General features: G+C 41.6%; 1 protein-coding gene across 1 annotated transcript in view; it reads left to right on the forward strand.

Annotated features, from left to right (window-relative positions):
- The window catches only part of LOC109884993 (CD151 antigen-like), a 46751-nt gene that overhangs the window by 11821 nt on the left and 11181 nt on the right, over positions 1 to 23749 (forward strand). Inside the window, exon 3 of the mRNA XM_020476873.2 lies at positions 8529 to 8720. Within this exon, the coding sequence (XP_020332462.1) occupies positions 8529 to 8720 (192 nt within the window). The remainder of the gene's footprint in view (positions 1 to 8528; positions 8721 to 23749) is intronic.

Consider the following 23749-nt stretch of genomic DNA (forward strand, 5'->3'; position numbering starts at 1 on the left):
TTATAAATCATCAATATATCTACATAAATAAGACAGATCCTGCTTCTGTTTGCCTGTTTGAGTGTTTGGTTAATAGCCTACTGATTCCGTGAGCACCAAGCATCATGCAATGAATGACAAGCTATAACCTGCAGTTATTCTAGCCCCGGACGAATCAACATCCCTGTGTTTTCAGAGAAATATCTGCGGTTGACAGGTGTTGCTCACGGTTTGCGCAAGAAAACAACTGATTCGATAAATTGAACTATGCTGTGCATAAGCTATATATGAATGGCCTATATGTAACCTATCAATTCTCAAAGTGAATGCTTTTGTTTGTTTTATGTGCGTATGAATTGAATATTAGCAAATGTATCAGTAAAAAATATTGAGCCTATTTAATGCAACCCTTGCTGTTATTAATAGATCGTTAAGCAGCATACAACTGACCTAAACGTTTGTAAATGATAAGTAAACTTTCTCATCCATAGCCTAAAAGTAATCAAATCAATTGCTGGTTGGACTCCCTCTAGTCATTTGTGTGTCTTAATGATTTAGTTAGAGAGTGTGCTTAAAGCATCAGACAAGCTCAGTGAATATAGTTGATTTGATTAAAACACATAGGAGGTGTCAATATATGGAAAAATACATGTTTAAAAATGTTGTCTAGTCGATTGGCAGCCGAGTACTAAACTGTAAAACAATCAAGCACTGCATTGTATACTATCTCGGGGTTATCTCCCGCCGACTTCTCAGGTCAAGTATTTTTTTATTTATATGTAATCTAACTATTTAGTTATAGAAAGAGGATACTATCAATGCAAGCTGTAAAATGACTCCCAACTTAGAATGCAGCAACCTCAGTAATGTAGCTAGCTTGCTCGTTAGATAGCTAGTTACAACAAGTAGATATGTTGCTAGCTAGCAGGAGCAGATACAGTACCTTCAGAAAGTATTCACACCCCTTGACTTTTTTGACATTTGTTGTGTTACAGCCTAAATATTGTTTTATTAAACTAAGATTTTGTGTCACTGGCCTACACACAATACCCCATCATGTCAGTGGAATTATGTTTTTAGAAAATGTTACAAATGTATTAAAAATGAAAAGCTGCAATGTCTTTTAGTCAATAAGTATTCAACCCCTTTGTTATGGAATGCATAAATAAGTTCAGGAATAAACATTTGCTTAACAAGTGACATCATAAGTTGCATGGACTCACTCTGTGTGCATTAGTGTTTAACATGATTTTGGAATGATTACCTCATCTCTGTGCCCCACATATACAATTATCTGTAAGGTCCTTCTGTCGATTAGTGAATTTCAAACACAGTTTCAACCATAAAGACCAGGGAGGTTTTCCAATTCCTCTCAAAGAAGGACACCTATTGGTTGATGGGTTCAAAAAATCAGACATTGAATATCCCTTTGAGTATGGTAAAGTTTATTTTATTTTATTGAATCCAAAACATACAATATACTTGCAGTGAAGCCACCCAACAACTACAACAACTAGCATGTTAAAGTTATTAATTACACTTTGGAAATTGTGTCAATACATCCAGTCACAAGAAAGATACAAGTTTCTTTCCTAACTCAGTTGCCGGTGAGGAAGGAAACCACTCAGGGATTTCATCATGAGGCCAACGGTGACTTTAAAACAGTTTAGAGTTTTCATGGCATGATAGGAGAGCTGACAATGGATTAACAAAATTATAGTTACTCCACAATACTAACCTAACTGACAGAGTGGAAAGAAGGAAGCCTCTACAGAATAAAAATATTCTAAAACATGCATCTTGTTTGCTACAAGGCACTAACGTAATACTGCAAAAAATGTGTCAAAGCAATACATTTTTTGTCCTGAATACATACAAAGAGTAATGTTTGGGGCAAATAGAATACAACACATTACAGAGTACCACTTTCCATATCTTCAAGTGTATTGGTGGCTGCATCATGTTATAGGTATGGTTGTAAACATTAATTAAGGACTGGCAAATTTGATGGTGAATGTTTCTGAGTGGCTGAGTTGCAGTTTTGACTTAAATCAGATTGAAAATCTATGGCTAGACTTAAAAATGTTTGTCTAGCAATGATCAACAAACAATTTGACAGATCTTGAAGAACTTTCAAAAGAATAATGGGCAAATATTGCACAATCCAGGTGTACAAAGCTCTTTGAGACATACCCAGAAAGACTCACAGCTGTAAATGACAAAGGTGATTCTAACATGTCTTGATTCAGGGATGTGAATACTTATCTAAATGAGATTTCCATATTTAATTTTCAATAAATTTGCAAAGATTTCTAAAATCATGTTTTCACGATCATTATTTAATCCATTTTGAATTCAGGCTGTAACACAAAATGTGGAACAAATAAAGGGGTATGAATACTTTCTGAAGGTACTGGGGCTTTATCACTAGCTAGCATGTCATTCAGGGACAAGGACCATTTCAGATATCAGTCTATTCCAAGTAATAATTTAAGACTTAAGAAATCTGCAGGACAAGTCGTGTAAAGCTAATACAGTCATTCATCAAGGCAGGACCGTCTAATTTCATTCATACTGACAAATAAGAAAAAAACACATTATCCCTGTCAATAGTTGGAGTAGGATGATTTCAGGATGTTCAATTTCTAACTCAAACTACATTCCTTTGCTGTCATGGTTTATTGTATTCATTCTTGTCTCACTTTTTTCTCACATAATCTATTCAGCTCTCATGTGTCCTGCTCCCAGAGATCAACCAAGTACTATTCACTAAGCATGAGCTGATTCACTCACCTGTGAGGAGAACCATCTTACTGCAATTAGAATTTGCCTTGCCGTCACTATTTAGACATTGGGATGACACATGCATTTGCATGTTGTCTATTTCGTGGGTTTTGCTGACCCAGTCTAGTGTATTTTAGATTTGAAGAACACCAACTACAGATACACGTACGTGCTTGTTTGAGCATTTCAAAGACTGAATTCAGTTTAACAGATGACAAATAGTAAAATAATCTATTGTAACATGCCGTGGTGAGAATTCTATTGTTCAGGTGCCCAGGTTTTTGCCAAGAGTGTGCAAAGCAGTCATCAAGGGAAAGGGTGGTTACTTTGAAGAATCTCAAATGTAATTTTTTGGGGGATTTGTTTTATTGGTTACTACATGATGTGTTATTTCATGGTTTTGATGTCTTCACTATTATTCTACAATGTAGACCATACAATGTAGACCTAAAGGAAAACCCTGGAATGAGTAGGTGTGTCCAACTTTTGACTGGTACTGTATGTTATGGAAAACATTTCTCACACGCAGTCATAGTTAGTAGAATAAGGAATGGGTTGGCAAGATTTTGTCAGCGTCAACTTTGAGAATGTTAGTCGGAAAGTTATTCATTTAAAACACCTAAATATACTCACATTGAGTATGGTTACATGAACACAATAATAGTGCGAATAGTCAGATTATTATCATTTAGATTTAAACATTTACATGCTTTGCCAGCAGAACGATTGCCCTAATAATCCTGTTTACATGGACACGTCTGAAATCAGAAACGTTCTACCAATACGATGTTAATCAATGCTGATTTTAAGATAAGCAGTGCGGTGTTTACATGACTAACGCCATAACCAGCCTACTGCCATAATCCATTTAGTATCAAATTATTTGTGTGCATGTAAACGTACTCATTCAATGAATATTTAGTATTTGATACTTAAACAGTAGTTTTCTAGCTGCTTTTTCTTATAATCCTACAGGGTCTTTATCATTCTCTATTCCTTATATTCCAATGCATCCAACATTATGCATGTCCACCATGGTATTGGGTAGCTGCTATTTGAGGACTCATCTGGTTTAGAAATCAAACTCGGGTTATTGCAGAGCCCATTGTACAACAATTTTTCGAAAATATTTTATTGCATGGTATGTTATATGTATTGGCTAATATGCTTATGCAGTTGTCATTTTTTTAAACCTCCATTCTAACCAGTGGTGTAAAGATACTTTGAAGTACTAAGTCATTTTGGGGGGTATCTGTACTTTACTCCTTTATATTTTTTGACAACTTTTATTTCACTACATTCCTAAAGAAAATGATGTACTTTTTACTCCATGCATTTTCTCTGAGATTGAAAAGTACTCATTACATTTTGAATGCTTAGCAGCCAGAACAATAGTAAAATCCATGCACTTATCAAGAAAACATCCCTACTGCCTCTGATCTGGTGGACTCCCTTAACACACATTAGTTTGTAAATGATGTCTGAGTGTTGGAGTGTGCCCCTGGCTATCCGTAAATAATAAAAACAAGAAAATGGTGCTGTCTGGTTTACTTAATATAAGGAATTTGAAATGATTTATACTTTTTACTTTTGATACTTAAGTATACATAAAACCAAACACGGTTAGAATTTTACTCAAGTCATACTTAAGTGATTTTCTGTTAAGGTATCTTTACTTTTTCTTAAGTATAACAATTGAGTACTTTTTCCACCACTGATTCTAACATGCAGTGCCCCTTCACTTTTTCCACATTTTGTTACATTACAGCCTTATTCTAAAATGGACTAAATAACATTTTGCCCATCAATCTACATACAATACCCCAGCAAAAATAGGTTTTTAGATATTTTTGCAAATGTATAAAAAAATAAAAACTGATCACATTTACGTAAGTATTCAGACCCTTTACTCAGTACTTTGTTGAAGCACCTTTGGCAGCCGCCTTGGGTATGACGCTACAAGCTTGGCACACCTGTATTTGGGGAGTTTCTCACATTCTTCTCTGCAGATCCTCTCAAGCTCTGTCAGGTTGGATGGGGAGCGTCGTTGCACAGCTATTTTCAGGCCTCCAGAGATGTTCGATCGTGTTCAAGTCTGGCCTCAGGCTGGGCCACTCAAGGACATTCAGAAACTTGTCCACTCCTGTGTTGTCTTGGCTGTGTGCTTAGGGTCATTGTCCTGTTTGAAAGGTAATCCTTCGTCCCAGTCTGAGGTCCTGAGCACTCTGGAACTCTCTACTTTGCTCCGTTCATCTTTCCCTTGATCCTGACTGCCTCCCAGTCCATGCCGCTGAAAAACATCCCCACAGCATGATGCTGCCACCACCATGCTTCAGCATAGGGATGGTGCCAGGTTTTCTCCAGATGTGATGCTTGGCATTCAGGCCAAAGAGTTCAATCTTGGTTTCATCAGACCAGAGAATCTTGTTTTCTCATGATCTGATCTCATATGCCTCTTACTGAGGAGGGGCTTCCACTCTATAAAGGTCTGATTGGTGGAGTGCTGCAGAGATGGTTCTCCCATCTCCTTGACCAAGGCCCTTCTCCCCCAATTGCTCAGTTTGGCTGGACGGCCAGCTCTGGGACGGTTCTTGGTGGTTCCAAACTTCTTCCATTTAACAATGATGGAGGCCACTGTGTTCTTAGGGACCTTCAATGCTGCAGAAATGTTTTGGTACCCTTCCCCAGTTCTGTGCCTCGACACAATCCTGTCTTGGAGCTCTACGGACAATTCCTTTGACTTAATAGCTTGGTTTTTGCTCTGATATGTGCTGTCAGCTGTGGGACCTTATATCGACATATATATACACTGCTCAAAAAATAAAGGAAACACTAAAATAACACATCCTAGATCTGAATGAATGAAATATTCTTATTCAATACTTTTTTCTTTACATAGTTGAATGTGCTGACAACAAAATCACACACAAATTATCAATGGAAATCAAATTTATCAACCCACGGAGTTCTGGATTTGGAGTCACACTCAAAATTAAAGTGGAAAACCACACTACAGGCTGATCCAACTTTGATGTAATGTCCTTAAAACAAGTCAAAATGAGGCTCAGTAGTGTGTGTGGCCTCCATGTGCCTGTATGACCTCCCTACAATGCATGGGCATGGTCCTGAGGGGGTGGCGGATGGTCTCCTGAGGGATCTCCTCCCAGACCTGGACTAAAGCATCTGCCAACTCCTGGACAGTCTGTGGTGCAACGTAGCGTTGGTGGATGGAGCGAGACATGATGTCCCAGATGTGCTCAATTGGATTCAGGTCTGGGGAACGGGCGGGCCAGTCCATAGCATCAATGCCTTCCTCTTGCAGGAACTGCTGACACACTCCAGCCACATGAGGTCTAGCATTGTCTTGCATTAGGAGGAACCCAGGGCCAACCGCACCAGCATATGGTCTCACAAGGGGTCTGAGGATCTCATCTCGGTACCTAATGGCAGTCAGGCTACCTCTGGCGAGCACATGGAGGGCTGTGCGGCCCCCCAAAGAAATGCCACCCCACACCATGACTGACCCACCGCCAAACCGGTCATGCTGGAGGATGTTGCAGGCAACAGAACGTTCTCCACGGGGTCTCCAGACTCTGTCACGTCTGTCACATGTGCTCAGTGTGAACCTGCTTTCATCTGTGAAGAGCACAGGGCGACAGTGGCGAATTTGTCAATCTTGGTGTTCTCTGGCAAATGCCAAACGTCCTGCACAGTGTTGGGCTGTAAGCACAACCCCCACCTGTGGACGTCGGGCCCTCATACCACCCTCATGGAGTCTGTTTCTGACCGTTTGAGCAGACACATGCACATTTGTGGCCTGCTGGAGGTCATTTTGCAGGGCTCTGGCAGTGCTCCTCCTGCTCCTCCTTGCACAAAGGCGGAGGTAGCGGTCCTGCTGCTGGGTTGTTGCCCTCCTACGGCCCCCTCCACGTCTCCTGATGTACTGGCCTGTCTCCTGGTAGCACCTCCATGCTCTGGACACTACGCTGACAGACACAGCAAACCTTCTTGCCACAGCTCGCATTGATGTGCCATCCTGGATGAGCTGCACTACCTGAGTCACTTGTGTGGGTTGTAGACTCCATCTCATGCTACCACTAGAGTGAAAGCACCGCCAACATTCAAAAGTGACCAAAACATCAGCCAGGAAGCATAGGAACTGAGAAGTGGTCTGTGGTCACCCCCTGCAGAACTACTCCTTTTATTAGGGGTGTCTTGCTAATTGCCTATCATTTCCACCTGTTGTCTATTCCATTTGCAGAACAGCATGTGCAATTTATTGTCAATCAGTGTTGCTTCCTAAGTGGACAGTTTGATTTCACAGTGTGATTGTGTGATTGACTTGGAGTGTGATTGACTTGGAGTTACATTGTGTTGTTTAAGTGTTCCCTTTTATTTTTTTGAGCAGTGTATTATATATGCCAATCATCAAGTCATGTCCAGTCAATATAATTTACCCCAGGTGGACTCCAATCAAGTTGTAAAATCATCTCAAGGATGATCCATGGAAACAGGATGCACCTGAGCTCAATTTTGAGTCCTAATATCAAAGGGTCTGAATACTTATGTAAATAAGGTACATTTTGAAAAACCTGTTTTCGCTTGCGTTCTGAATAATTTCCGAATGCTCTGTATATCTGGGTTTCTATGCTAATTATTTGATTGGATGTTTATTTAAGCCTGCAGCTAGTTCCTTGAAATCAGACAATCATGCCAAAGCATGATTCTTTATTGAATTCACTTACAGAGATAGCTAATGAAACACTAGCTTCCTGAGCAAGCACATTGACATTTACAGTATTAGCTGGCTAGGCTAGTCTAGTCAACTGTAACATTGGCGAGCTTTCAATTGTTAACGCTCCATATGATCAAGACCGTTCATATTGCATGCTGCATATTTCAAGTGCACTCGAAAACCGATATTTATCTAATTTCAGTCTTTTGGAGCTAACGTTAGATCCTCTTAACACACTGAAAGCACATCAGAGGCTGTGTTAACATCTTTGCTGCCTTCATCAAGAGGGGTATGTGCAGGAGTTCTAATTGGTTCCAAGTTTAGCAGTTTGCAAAATAACCTGAAGACTTTTGAGATATACTTTCTCAAATGTACCTTTTTGCAAGAATTGAAGGTGACAACACATTTTACAGTAATAATATATAATTGTCGTAGCCAGCAGCATACCACCCTGCATACCACTGCTGGCTTGCTTCTGAAGCTAAGCAGGGTTGGTCCTGGTCAGTCCCTGGATGGGAGAACAGATGCTGCTGGAAGTGGTGTTGGAGGGCCAGTAGGAGGCACTCTTTCCTCTGGTCTAAAAAATATCCCAATGCCCCAGGGCGATTGGTGACTGCCCTGTGTAGGGTGCCGTCTTTCGGGTGGGACGTTAAACGGGTGTCCTGACTCTCTGAGGTCATTAAAGATCCCATGGCACTTATTGTAAGAGTAGCGGTGTTAACCCCGGTGTCCTGGCTAAATTCCCAATCCAGCCCTCAAACCATCACGGTCACCTAATAATCCCCAGTTTACAATTGGCTCATTCATCCCTCTCGTCTTGAACTATTCCCCAGGTCGTTGCTGTAAATGAGAACGTGTTCTCAGTCAACTTACCTGGTAAAATAATGGCTAAATAAAAAAATACAAATAACAAATACAAAAACTCAGCTCCTCCCTCGACGCAGGTCGATCAACTTCACTGTTTTCGGTGTCAGCCCCACTACCTACTAGCCTGTGTGTCTAATTCTTCCTCTGTACTTTGTCCTCCCAGCTGGCAGGGGGCGTGGTGATGGCAGTGGGTATCTGGACGCTGGTGGAGAAGAGCGACTACATCAGCCTGCTCTCCTCCGCGACCTACGCCGCCTCCGCCTATATCCTAATCCTTGCCGGGGCCATCGTCATGGTGACTGGAGTGCTGGGCTGCTGCGCCACCTTCAAGGAGCAGAGGAGGCTGCTGAGAGTGGTAAGTGTTGACCCTCAATTTTGCACAGATGTTTACATGAACACGCGTTCACGCATTCACTCACACGCACACATGGGTGACACAAGTGGAAACTCTGTCCCAACCAGGACGCAAACTCCCAATCCTCCACACTGTAACACAACATGAAACTGTTCTGCCTGCAGCTATGGAACCCTGACCTGTTCACCGGACGTGCTACCTGTCCCAGACCTGCTGTTTTCAACTCTCTAGAGACAGCAGGAGCAGTAGAGATACTCTTAATGATCGGCTATGAAAAGCCAACCTACATTTACTCCTGAGGTGCTGACTTGCTGCACCCTCAACAACTACTGTGATTATTATTATTTGACCATGCTGGTCATTTATGAACATTTGAACATCTTGGCCATGTTCTGTTATAATCTCCACCTGGCACAGCCAGAAGAGGACTGGCCTCCCCTCATAGCCTGGTTCCTCTCTAGGTTTCTTCTTAGGTTTTGGCCTTTCTAGGGAGTTTTTCCTAGCAACCATGCTTCTACACCTGCATTGCTTGCTGTTTGGGGTTTTAGGCTGGGATTCTGTACAGCACTTTGAGATATCAGCTGATGTAAGAAGGGCTATATAAATATAAAATTAATTCTTACATTGAGAGCTCTTTCCCAACAATGTAGTGATTAATAATATAGATATTTTTTTGATTTCACCTTTATTTAACCAGGTAGGCCAGTTGAGAACAAGTTCTCATTTACAGCTGCGACCTGACCAAGATACAGCAAAGCAGTGCGGCACAAACAACAGCACAGAGTTACACATGGAATAAACAAATGTACAGTCAATAACACAATAGGGGGAAAAAAAGTCCATATACAGTGTGTGCAAACGATGTGAGGAGGTAAGGCAATAAATAGGCCATAGTTGCGAAGTAATTACAATTTAGCAATTTAACACTGGAGTGATAGCTGTGCAAGTAGAAATACTGGTGTGCAAATAGTAAATAAGAAAAATATGGGGATGAGGTAGGTAGATTAGATGGGCTATTTACAGCTGCAGCGATTTGGTTAGCTGCTCATATAGCTGATGTTTAAAGTTCGTGAGGGAGAAGTCTCCAACTTCAGCGATTTTTGCAATTCGTTCCAGTCATTGGCAGCAGAGAACTGTAAGGAAAGGGGGCCAAAAGAGGTGTTGGCTTTGGGGATGACCAGTGAGATATACCTGCCGGCGCGCATGCTACGGGTGTGTGTTGTTATCGTGACCAGTGAGCTGAGAAGGCGGAGCTTTACCTAGCAAAGAATTATAGATGACCTGGAGCCAGTGGGTCTGGCGACGAATATCTAGCGAGGGCCAGCCGACGAGAGCATACAGGTTGCAGTGGTGGGTGGTGTATGGGGCTTTGGTGACAAAACGGATGGCACTGTGATAGACTGCATCCAGTTTGCTGAGTAGAGTGTTGAAGGCTATTTTGTGAATGACATCGCCGAAGTCGAGGATTGGTAGGATAGTCAGTTCTCTTTGGCGACGTGAGTGAAAGAGGCTTTGTTGCGAAATAGATTCTAGATTTAATTTTGGATTGGAGATGTTTAATATGAGTCTGGAAGGAGTGTTTACAGTCTAGCCAGACACTTAGGTATTTGTAGTTGTCCACATATTCTAAGCCAGAACCGTTCAGAGTAGTGATGCTAGTCGGGCGGGTGGGTGCGGGCAGTGATTGGTTGAAAAGCATGCATTTAGTTTGATTAGCATTTATCCGTTCTAGCGCAGGCGTTCCGCTAGCAGAACCCCTCGACAACATTCCACTGAAAAGACAGGGCCCGAAATTCAAAAATATATTTTTTGAAATATGTAACTTTCACACATTAACAAGTCCAATACAGCAAATTAAAGATAAACATCTTGTTTAATCTACCCATCATGTCCGATTTAAAAAATGCTTTACAGCGAAAGCACAACATGATTATGTTAGGTCATAGCCAAATCAAAAAAACACACAGCCATTTTTCCAGCCAAAGATGGGAGTCACAAAAAGCAGAAATATATAGTTCAAATTAATCACTAACCTTTGATGATCTTCATCAGATGACACTCGTAGGACATCATGTTACACAATACATGTATGTTTTGTTGGATAATGTGCATATTTATATCCAAAAATCTCAGTTTACATTGGCACGTTACGTGCAGTAATGTTTTGATTCCAAAACATCCAGTGATTTTGCAGAAATACTCATAATAAACATTGATAAAAGATACAACTGTTATTCACAGAATTAAAGATAGACTTCTCCTTAATGCAACCGCTGTGTCAGATTTCATTTTTTTTAATGGAAAATGCATAATCTGAGAACGGTGCTCAGAGCCCAATCCAGCCAGAGAAATATCTGCCATTTGAGTCAACAGAAGTTAGAAGTAACACTATAAATATTCACTTACCTTTGATGATCTTCATCAGAAGGCACTCCCAGGAATCCCAGTTCGACAATAAAGTCCATCATTTATGTCCAAATAGCCACTCGTTGTTCGCGTGTTCAGCCCAGTAATCCATCTTCATGAGGCGCGAGCACTTCGTCCAGACAACTCGAAAAGTTCCGTTACAGGTCGTAGAAACAAGTCAAACGATGTATGGAATCATTCTTTAGGATGTTTTTAACATAGAACATCAATAAGCTTCCAGCCGGAGAATTCCTATGTCTGAAGAAAAGCACTGGAACAAGAGCTAACTCTGTTGGGAGCGCGCGTCACGAGCCTGAGACACTCTGCCAGACCACTGACTCAAACAGGTCTCATGAGCCCCTCCTTTATTGTAGAATCCTCAAACCAGTTTCTAAAGACGATTGACATCTAGTGGAAATGTAGGAAGTGCAACTTGACTCCATAGACACTGTGTATTCGGTAGGCCAAACTTTGAAAAACTACAAACCTCAGATATCCCACTTCCTGGTTGGATCTTTTTCATGTTTTCACCTGCCATGTGAGTTCTGTTATACTCACAGACATCATTAAAACAGTTTTAGAAACTTCAGATGGTTTTCTATCCAATACCAATATTAATATGCATATATTAGCATCTGGGACAGAGTAGGAGGCAGTTCACTCAGGGCACGCTATTCATCCAAAAGTGAAAATGCTGCCCCCTATCCCAAAAAGGTTAAGAGCAGTTGGAGGCCACGAAAGGAGTTGTATGGCATTGAAGCTTGTTTGGAGGTTTGCTAACACAGTGACCAAAGAAGGGCCAGATGTATACAGAATGGTGTCGTCTGCGTAGAGGTGGATCAGGGAATCACCCGCAGCGACATTGTTGATATATACAGAGAAAAGAGTCGACCCGAGAATGTAACCCTGTGGTACCCCCATAGAGACTGCCAGAGGTCCGGACAACAGGCCCTCTGATTTGACACACTGAACTCTGAGAAGTAGTCGGTGAACCAGGCGAGGCAGTCATTTGAGAAACCAAGGCTGCTGAGTCTGCCAATAAGAATATGGTGATTGACAGAGTCAAAAGCCTTGGCCAGGTGGATGAAGACTGCTGCACAGTACTGTCTTTTATCGATGGTGGTTATGATATCATTTAATACCTTGAGCGTGGCTGAGGTGCACCCATGACCAGCTCGGAAACCGGATTGCGCAGCGGAGAAGGTACAGCGGGATTCGAAATGGTCAGTGATCTGTTTATTAACTTGGCTTTTGAAGACTTTAGAAAGGCAGGGCAGGATGGATATAGGTCTGTAACAGTTTGGGTCTAGAGTGTCACTCCCTTTGAAGAGGGGGATGACCGCGGCAGCTTTCCAATCTTTAGGGATCTCAGGGGTTGCAGGGGTTGGGGTAGCCAGGAGGAAAGCATGGCCAGCCGTAGAGAAATGCTTCTTGAAATTCTCGATTATCGTGGATTTATCAGTGGTGACAGTGTTTCCTAGCCTCAATGCAGTGGGCAGCTGGGAGGAGGTGCTCTTATTCTCCATGGACTTGAGTGTCCCAAAACTTTTGGGAGTTAGAGCTACAGGACGCAAATTTCTGTTTGAAAAAGCTAGCACATTGCTTTCCTGACTGACTGCATGTATTGGTTCCTGACTTCCCTGAAAAGTTTCATATTTCGGGGACTATTCGATGCTAGTGCAGTCCGGCACAGGATGTTTTTGTGCTGATCAAGGGCAGTCAGGTATGGAGTGAACCAATGGTTATATCTGTTCTTAGTTCTACATTTTTTGAAAAGGGGCATGCTTATTTAAGATGGCGAGGAAATTACTTTTAAAGAACGACCAGGCATCCTCTACCGATGGGATAAGGTCAATATCCTTCCAGGATACCTGGGTCAGATCGATTAGAAAGGCCTGCTCGCAGAAGTGTTTTAGGGAGCGTGTGACAGTGATGAGGGGGAAAGTTTGACTGCGGATCCATAGCACATGCAGGCACTGAGGCTGAGATCCTGATTGAAAACAGCAGAGGTGTAATTGGAGGGCAAGTTGGTCAGGATAATGTCTATGAGGGTGCCCATGTTTATGGATTTAAGGTTGTACGCGGTGGGTTCCTTGATAATTTGTGTGAGATTGAAATAATCGAAAATATAATTTAAAAAAAACACAAGTAAGATATAAGTTGAAGAAACACAAGAATGCAAGTGTCAGAGCCAGTACCTGTATTCAATATGCAGGGATACTGGGTGGTTGAGGTAGGTTTATACATCAACGTGGCTGATAGTAGGATATACATGGAAACAGGTCTGAAACGTGACTGGTAACCAGAATATATAAATACTTATGGTAATATATACATGTAAACTGGAGTGATAGTGACCAGTAGCAAGATACAGTGAATACTAATGGTAATGGAAATCAATAATCTATGAACAGCTGTGTAATGGTAGTAATACAGCTAATCAATAATAATTGTGTGGCGTCAGTAATGGGTGTTTTGAGTATTTGCATGTGAGTAAGAGTGACAGTGAAGGTGTGTGTGTGTGTCTGAGTGGGTAGAGACCTGTGGATGGGCATAGTCAATGTGGATAGGCTGTGGGAGAGGGAGAGCAGTACGCTGTTAGCCATTTTAAGTCTTGTGGCCAGGGGATAGAAGCTGGGGGGGTGTACACCCCCACGGTTTTCTGTATTCCATGATCAGCCCCTTGGTCTTGCTGACGTGTAGAGAGAGGTATCCGATCTCCTCCTTGTAGGCTGTCTCATCGCCGATGGTGATCAGGCCTACCACCATCGTGTTGTCAGCCAACTTGATGTTGGAGTTGTGTGTGGCCACACATTCGTGGGTAAACAGGGAGTACAGGAGGGGGCTAAGCACACAGCCCAGGGCAGCCCCATGTTGAGGGTCATAATGGCAGAGGTGTTGTTACCTACTCTCATCACCATCAGGAAGTCCAGGATCCAGTTGCGGAGGGAGGTGTTCAGTCCCAGGGTCCCGAACGTGGTGACGGGCTTGGAGGGCACTATGGTGTTGAACATTGATTGAGCTGTAGTCGATGAACAGCATTCTCAAAAGGTATTCCTTTTGTCCAGTTGGGAGAGGGCAGTGTGGAGTGTAATTGAGACTACATCTTCTGTAGACAAGCGGTATGCAAATTGGAGTGGGTTGTCTGGGATGATGGAGGTGATGTGTGCCACAGAAGGAAAGCAAGCTCGCAGAAGGAGAACACAGAAGGAGAGAGCTCATAGGAGAGCACAGAAGGAGAGAGAGAGGGCTCATAGAAGGAGAGCACATAGAAGGAGAGCACAGAAGGAGAGAGCTCATCAAAGGAGACCACAGAAGGGGAGAGAGCGGGCTCACAAAAGGAGAGCACAGAAGTGGAGAGAGAGCTCACATAGGGAGAGCATAGAACGGAGAGAAAGAGCTCACAGAAGGTGAGCACAGAAGGGGAGAGTGTGCTCACAGAAGGTGAGCACAGAAGGAGAGAGAGCGCTCACATAAGGAGGGGTCTCGTATGAGCACAGTCCATTCTTCTGGGCAGAATTGACAGGGAGGTGGCACAGAGAGTGGAGGGAAACTGTTTTCCTTCCAAACAGACAAAATTTATACCACTGGCTGAGTCAGAAAACCCCAGAGGCAATGAACGGAGAAACTGACCTCATACTCTGACTGGCCAGAGCCCTACAAGGCTGTCATAGACAGAGCAGAACTGTGCTGGAAGCAGAGGCAAACTTAAAGGGGTAGTGCACCCAAATGAGAATTTGTTGTTTTCCTCACCTTAGAAGTAATTCAATGTGAATGGGTTATGAATGACACTTTCATTACTATACTGTGGTGGCCATAGAAAACATTCACATTGATTACTCTAAAGCAATAGGTGGTAAGGTGCCCTTGTCTCAGAATGACAAGAATACCCTGTAGACTTTTTCTCTCTCTTTTAGACATGTTGCAAATGATGTCTAGACCAATGCCTGCTGACAACATGTTGCCAAATAATTTTAGGTCGGTGAGGAACAGAACTAGGTCATCAGAGCCTGTGTGGCGCGTCTGGTTTTGGCATGCAATGACCTGCATGGCAACATTTGATTTCAAGTGATATATAGGTATTCACATAGGAAAATTGTTTTCCATATCAAATTGAACATGGAATTTTGAGGAAACCAATACTAACACTTCAATGACTTTTGTTATTTAGTAATAATATCCAGTCCTTACCCTGACCTTTTGAGCGTTATATTCCTTAGTGAAGGTACAAGGGAAGAGTAGTTGAAACGGCCTAATTCAGTATTATTCATTCACATTGGGTAAGGTTTCTCAAACTATTTTGTTATCAGCTCCTGTTCTAGATGGGACTCTACTAAATGTCTATGTTTGATCCCAAGCATATGCTGTGGCTTTTGTGTGTTGGAATGCAGAGTGCATCCCAAGGAGTTAAGATTAGGCCGATGAATCATGCTGAAGGAATGAACTTGTCAGGAGGGAGGGAGGGGAGAGATGGTTAGGAAGGAAAAGAGAGAAGAGGGGTGTGAGTCTGTGCGTGTGTCTGTGTGCGTGCGTGCGAGTAACTGCTGTCAAATCTGTGTGAACGACCTCCTTATGTCTTGCCTCTCAACAGCTGTCACAGAGGTCTCTCTCTCTCTCTCTCTCTCTCTCTCTCTCTCTCGCTCTCTCTCTCTCGCTTTCTCTCTCTCGCTTTCTCTCTCTCGCTTTCTCTCTCTCGCTTTCTCTCTCTCGCTTTCTCTCTCTTTCTCTCTCTCTCGCTTTCTCTCTTTCTCTCTCTCTCGCTTTCTCTCTCTCTCTCTCTCTCGCTTTCTCTCTCTCTCTCGCTTTCTCTCTCTCTTGCTTTCTCTCTCTCTCGCTTTCTCTCTCTATTGCTTTCTGGTGGAGGTTTGTGGCGTGCTGTGATGGAGTATTGACTGTCTGATGAGGAATAGGGCAATCTTACCGTAGTTATGTGGGCTGTATAGAATCAATCTACCACAGAGCCATATCTACAGTATACAGTTGAAGTCGGAAGTTTACATACACCTTAGCCAAGTACATTTAAACTCAGTTTTTCATAATTCCTGACATTTAATCCTAGTAAACACTCCCTGTCAGTTAGGATCACCACTTTATTTTAAGAATGTGAAATGTCCGAAGACCCATTTGCGACCAAACGTTAACTTCCTGACTGATGTCTTGAGATGTTGATTCAATATATCCACATAATTTTCCTACCTCATGATGCCACCTATTCTGTGAAGTGCACCAGTCCCTCCTGCAGCAAAGCACCCCGACAACATGATGCTGCCACAGCCGTGCTTCACAGTTGGGATGGTGTTCTTCGGCTTGCAAGCCGCCCCCTTTTTCCTCCAAACATAACAGTTCTATTTTTGTTTCATCAGACCAGAGGAAATTTCTCCAAAAAGTAAGATCTTTATTCCCATGTGCAGTTGCAAACCATAGTCTACTTTTGTACCTGTTTCCTCCAGCATCTTCACAAGGTTGCACTTTTCGCACCAAAGTACGTTCATATCTAGGAGACAGAATGCGTCTTCTTCCTGAGCGGTATGACGGCTGCATGGTCCCATGGTGTTTATACTTGCGTACTATTGTTTGTACAGTTGAACGTGGTACCTTCAGGCGTTTGGAAATTACTCCCAATGATGAAACAGACTTGTGGAGGTCTACAAAAAAAATTCTGAGGTCTTGGCTGATTTCTTTTGATTTTCCCATGTCGTCAAGCAAAGAGGCAATGAGTTTGAAGGTAGGCCTTTGATTCAGGCTAATTGACATCATTTATCAGACGCTTCTAAAGCCATGACATAATTTTCTGGAATTTTCCAAGCTGTATAAAGGCACAGTCAAGTTAGGGTATGTAAACTTCTGACCCACTGGAATTGTGATATAGTGAATTATAAGTGAAATAATCTGTCTGTAAACAATTGTTGGAAAAATTACTTGTCATGTACAAAGTAGATGTCCTAACCAACTTGCCAAAACTATAGTTTGTTAACAAGAAATTTGTGGAGTGGTTGAAAAACGAGTTAATGACTCCAACCTAAGTGTATGTAAACGTCCGACTTCAACTGTATATGTGACTGCTCTACTGTCTTCAGAACTGGATAATAATTTCTTTATTTGCCTCAGTATAATAAAAAATTATAATAATATTGTTTTCAAAAAGGAAAGAGAACCACATTTCTGGGATCTTTTATTTCTGCTCATGAAACATGGGACCAACACTTTACTTTGCGTTTATAGATTTCTTTCAGTGTATAAAATCTTCCTAGGTTTTGGCCTTTCTAGGGAGTTTTTTCCTAGCCACCGTGCTTCTACACCTGCATTGCTTGCTGTTTGGGGTTTTAGGCTGGGTTTCTGTACAGCACTTTGAGATATCAGCTGATGTATGAAGGGCTATATAAATAAATTTGATTTGATAAAATGTATGGCACTCCTATTCTCAGTATTTTGCCCACTCATTCAAGGCTAGAACTACCTATTTTTTTCTATTATTTCTAATGCTTCTGACCTTGATGTGCATTTAGATAACAGATCTATTTAACTTTTTGAATGCCTAGTGTTGTTTACTAGGTGTTGTCTAATAAATTTGGGCTGTTCTGTGACCACTCCCTCCTCAATCAGGGGTGATTGGAAAATATTTTGTTCAAAAGAAGACGTTTCATCGTATCTTTGGCCATGCAGCTGAAATGTGCTGAGTTTTTAAGTCGTTGCTTCATTGAACATGCCATATAAATAAATAAATTTTAATTCCCTTGATTCTCCTTTCTTTTTGATGACGAATTTACCCCCTTTACCAAATATCTACAAAGACCTATTATTGTGTACCCTAACAGCACTTTCCTTTTTTTCTACAAATAATTGTGTTAGTTCTGTCATAAAGCTTTGATTGAGAATAGTCTATGCCTAGGCTTGGGCTATAGACTTCCATTGTTGTTATTTTTTTGAGTCACAACTTTAGGGCAATACCTTCGTAGGCTAGACTATTTGTGAAATAAGCTACTGCTCATTAGGCTTGGGCGGTGCCCAGATTTTCATATCGTCATACCATCCTTCTCTCATCCTGTGATTTATGGTATTACCGGCATTGCACACAAGGGGGCGGAAAATGCAAGAATAGCCAATTGTGGCTCTATTACCAGAATGCGAACAAAATTTGCACTAACTAATAGCGAAATCACATAGACGCTATTAGCTAAATGCTAACAAGTGTAAACGAACATAAAGACAGGCAAATCCAGCTCATAAAGTCATGCAAGCATAGCTAGTAGCTCCCGAATGTAATTTGTGGTGAGTGGGAAAATTTACAAATGAAATTGAAAGATGATAAAGTGAACTTCTGAAGGAAGAGCAGCATGTGTACTCAGAGCAGAGGAGAGAATAATGGAGGAGGAAGAAAATGCTAGTAGGAAGCACATGGAAAGAATGGCAGCTTGTGCAGATAACTCATCCAGCTCATGGGTGCCGCACAACATACTCCGCAGTCTCCCTTTGTGCTATTTACAAACAAACACGTGACTGGCTCAACTGTTCTGGAGAACTATGGTAAGCTTCATAATATCAAATAATGTGACCGGTAAAATGAAGAACGCATTCTGCTTTATCTCCTAATGTATTGCACAAATTGACTTCAGGTATTAACTCTAATAAAGTAGCTACAAATATAAAAATGTACTGAAAAATTTCCAATAAATCGTTTTAACTGTCCCGTGGCTTTTTTCAAATACCCCTGTATACAGTACATACGGTATACTGCCCAAGCCAACACGTTCATAACTTTAACTTGTATTAAAGCTTTTATGATAGGTCAGTAGGATAAATGAGGATAGGTTATTGGCCATTTGGTTTTCATGCTTGCTTGGAGGGATTTTCCTGGCCTGCAACTTAATTAAACTTGTCATTTGATTTTTCTATAACCTATTGATGTTGTTTGTTCTCTTTCATTATTAGTCCCCTGGCTTCCTTTTACGTTTTTAGGCAATTCAAATCACTTTTGGGGAGAAAGCCATGCATAAACCGATGAAGCATAGCCTTCGGTCATATTCATAAAGCCTATCGAATGTTAGAGAGAAGGGAATATAGGCTATGTGGGTTTTTTTTACGACTAAATGCAAGATAGTTAAGGAGTGTCTGTTATAATAAAAATAATAAAAATGAATAGGTTTAGGTTATAGCCTAAAATCCATGCAGCCAACAGAAGGAGAGAGAAACAATATATTCTCCACTCTGTCTGGCCTACATTCCTCTCTTGCATTTTGTATCACATATTTCTTGAAATAGGCTATATCAAGTAGGAATAGGCAAAATTACTCAGAATGACACTTGTGTGCTGCCCTGCTGTGCACTACAATACTCTGTTATTTTCTGCAGGGCGTCAGTCAAGTTCAAATAGGTCAAACCATTGTCTGTCATATCACGATGTCGTCACCATTGACGATGATTGACAGCCTATTCATTAGCCTATGCTATCGTAATATTGCTCAACCCTAGTGTCTGTGTGTTTCTTCAACACCATTGTGGCCACATCAACAAGCATTGATCAGTGTACTTACTCAGCATTCAAGATCAGAGCCAATTTGAGAAAAGACAAAGACCAACTCCACTTAACACCAAAGATCAGCGGTGAGCCAGGAGAATTGGGTCAAGGTTTCCCTGATTTTTATCTCCCTGTCTGTCTAATGCTAAAGGAACTTGGCGGTGAATGCAGACCTGCCCGTGCCCTACCTCTGATGTGTCTGCTCAAATCAGATAGGAGATAAAACTCTAATCTAACTCTGGCCTCCTGTACTCCCTGTTTACCCATGACTGCGTGGCCATGCACGCCTCCAACTCAATCATCAAGTTTGCAGACGACACAACGGTAGTGGGCTTGATTACCAACAGTGACTAGACAACCTACAGGGAGGAGGTGAGGGCACTCGGAGTGTGAGTGAGAGTTTGTTTCCCTGACACCAATGTCAACAAAACAAAGGAGATGATCGTGGAGGTGTACACATCACAGACGAACTGAAATGGTCCACCCACACAAACAGTGTGGTGAAGAAGGCGGAGTCCCGAGGACAGTTAAACGGTCACTCAGACCAGTTCACGAAAAAAGCCTGTGGACAAGCAAACCCGAACAGGCCCGTACTGGTTTGGATTTGAGAGACCCGTTCAGATCCAAAAGTAGAAAGAGCGCAAGAAAGAAACCTCCAACTGGGCGCTGCCAGCAGAATCAAGAAACTATTGGGCAAATTATCCACAGTTACGTGTCCTTAAAAACTGCCTGTAACAAATTCCCCAAAAACTATTTGTTGTGTTTTGATATGTAGCATATTCAAAACTTTATAGCCTGATTTATTGTTTTTTTTACTTTCCTAAAACAATAATTATCCACCTCACGGTTCAGCTGAGATTTGAGCACTGAATGCATCAGGGCATTGTATGCATGGTGTCCACTGGCCTAGTCGTCCACTGTATGATATTTATATTAGAATAGTAAATATAAAGGAAGAGAAGCTTAGGCCTGTAGCCCTAGGGGCCGAGAGAAAGATAGAGATATGCCTACGGCATGTTCCTGACAACAACATGGATTTCTTTATCCTGCCGTTACACGTGAGTGTACAAAACATTAAGGACACCTGCTTTTTCTATGACATGGACTGACCAGGTGAATCCAGATGAGAGCTATGATCCCTTATTGATGTCACTTTTTAAATTCAATTCAATGAGTGTAGATGGTGTCGTGTCTTTGGTATTATTAAATTGAAGGCTGTTATTTTATCAAATCAATTCTCTGTAGTTATTATTATTACGTGATTAAACTAATCATGTAAATGTAATTAATTAGAAAGTCGGGGCACCAAGGAAAATCTTCAGATTACAAAGTTATAATTTTCCTAATATAACTTTTCAGATATTTTTATATCTGATCAATTAGTCTTCTAATTAATTAATTATTCTTGACCTCACGTTAGTCTCATTCCAAACGTCAATTGTTGGTTATCTGCACGAACCCAGTCTTTGCTATGAATCATCCATACATCAATTGTCTTAATCATTTATTTACTAATCAACTAAATAATCACAGAAATGCATTACAAACAAACAAACAAACAGTAGGTATGGTTACAAGGAAATGATAGGGGATCTGCCCTAGTGGGCTAAACCGGTATGGTGGCTTGGTAGACAAAGGGACTGAGAAGGGCGCGAAAGACAAGACACTACACAGTTGATAATTACAATAATTGAAATGCTAATCCTTTGCACATGAACGCTCACTCATTCGGGAATAATTTCAATCAATATATATATTTACGCTCAGTGTGTCGTCGTGATCTCTGTTGGAATCGTCCTTTTCTGTTGGAAAGTTCATCTGAAATTCTCTCTGCGTCCCTTGAGTCTTTGGTTAGAATGGATACGTCAGAGTAACATTCAGAAATTTTCTTATAGATTAGGTGTTTCGGCGGTTGTCGGTCTTCGTATTCAGTCGACATAAATTCTAGCTGCAGACTAGTAATCTGTATCGAAGATTTTCTCTTATTCTGTCGGTATCGATAGTCTCAGAGTTTAACAACCATTACAACCTTAGCTTATACTGAAGGTACTCATGGTCTCTACTCAAACCTTAACCCTCTGAGTAATCGAGGTACGCATAGTCTCAAGTGGGCTTCTCTAGGTGAGGGTTTTATTCAGAACAGCAGAAAAGGCTGTCCCATGACGCCAGATCGATGTCTGTGCTCATGGGGGCGGACCAATGACTTAGAATTGTATTTCTGTTTAAAGTTTCACTGTCACATTAACGGTTTAAAATCACATTACACAATTTCACAAATCGTTTAATCTTTACTCATTCATTTTATACAATAATTAGATGCAAGCCTCAGAACGGAGGCTCCTGTATAAACAGAATGAATGTAATGTGGCTGTATTGTCTTTCCTGAGGTCACAATCATAAAACAAAATGGACCGGTCGTAGCTGGATTCTCCACCGACCGTTTACGCCTTCTCCAAAACATGGACATTGTTCAGTTTTCAAGTTCTGTGATGTAGAATAAGTTCCTTTGTTCTACTGTGAACAGTCTATCTCTATACTGCATGAAGGAGAGAGTCTCCTCCAGGAAATTACAACCTGAGATAAGAGCCTGGGTGAAGGGGGAAGCGAGAGGTGGTGAGAGAGAGAGAGTTGGTGCTTGCTATATCCAAAGAGGGCCACGTCATGACAAAGGGGAGGAGACAGGTTAAAGAACGATTTTTAAGCCTTAAGACAATTGAGACATGGATTGTGTATGAGGGTGAATGAGCAAGATAAAAAATTGAAGCGCCTTTGGATGGGGAATGGTAGTAGGTGCCAGATTCACCAGTTGGTGTCAAGAACTGCAAAGCTGCTGGGTTTATCACGCTCAACAGTTCCTTGTGCGTATCAAGAATGGTTCACCACACAAAGGACGTTCAGCCAACTTGATGTCTGTAGGAAGCATTAGTGTCAACATGGGCCAGCTTGTAGAGTTAATGTACCAACGAATTGAAGCTGTTCGGAGGGGGGAGGGGGGTGGGGTGTATATGCATACAGAAGGAGGCTAATTCGTGAATTGTCGGTCAGAATATTTTTATAAAGATGAGCATTATATTGTTAGATTATATGCCTAGGCATCCACTATATGATATTAATATTACAAAAATAAATATAAAGGAAGAGAAGTTTAGACCTAGAGACCGAGAGAAAGGTGGAGATATGCTGGAGGCATGTTCCTGACAACGACATGGATTTCTTTATCCTTGTCAAATAAGCTACTTCAGATATACAGTGCATTCGTAAAGTTTTCAGACCCCTTGACCCTTTCCACATTTGTTTTACGTTACAGACTTATTCTAAAATGGATTAAAATTGTAGTTTTTTTGCTCATCACTCTACACACAATACCTCATAATGACAAAGCAAAATCTTTATTTTTTTGTGCAAATGTAATAAAATAAGCTCACATTTACATAAGTATTCAGACACTTTACTCAGTGCTTTGTTGAAGCACCTTTTGTCTTAGATTAGAGCCTTGAATCTTCTTTGGTATGACGCTACAAGCTTGGCACACCTGTATTTGGGGAGTTTCTCACATTCTTCTCTGCAGATCCTCTCAAGCTCTGTTAGGTTAGATGGGGAGCGTCGCTGCACAGCTATTTTCAGGTCTCTCCAGAGATGTTAGATCGGGTTCAAGTCCAGGCTCTGGCTGTGCCACTCAAGGACATTCAGAGACTTGTACCGAAGCCACTCCTGCGTTGTCTTGACTGTGTGCTTAGGGTCATTGTCCTATTGGAAGGTGAATATTTGCCCCAGTCTGAGGTCCTGAGCGCTATGGAGCAGATTTTCATGAAGGATCTCTCTACTTTGCTCCGTTCATCTTTCCCTTTATCTTGACTAGTCGATCCTGACTGTCTCCCGGTCCCTGCCGCTGAAAAACCTCCCATGCTGCCACCACAATGCTTCACTGTAGGGATGGTAGAAGGTTCCCTCCAGACGTGACGCTTGGCATTCAGGCCAAAGAATTCAATCTTGGTTTCATCAGATCTTGTTTCTCATTGTCTGAGAGTCCTTTAGGTGCCTTTTGGCAAACTCCAAGTGGGCTGTCATGTGCCTCTTACTGAGGAGTGGCTTCCGTTTGGCCACTAGC

Source organism: Oncorhynchus kisutch, linkage group LG3, assembly GCF_002021735.2.
Source record: "Oncorhynchus kisutch isolate 150728-3 linkage group LG3, Okis_V2, whole genome shotgun sequence".
Lineage (NCBI taxonomy): Eukaryota > Metazoa > Chordata > Actinopteri > Salmoniformes > Salmonidae > Oncorhynchus > Oncorhynchus kisutch.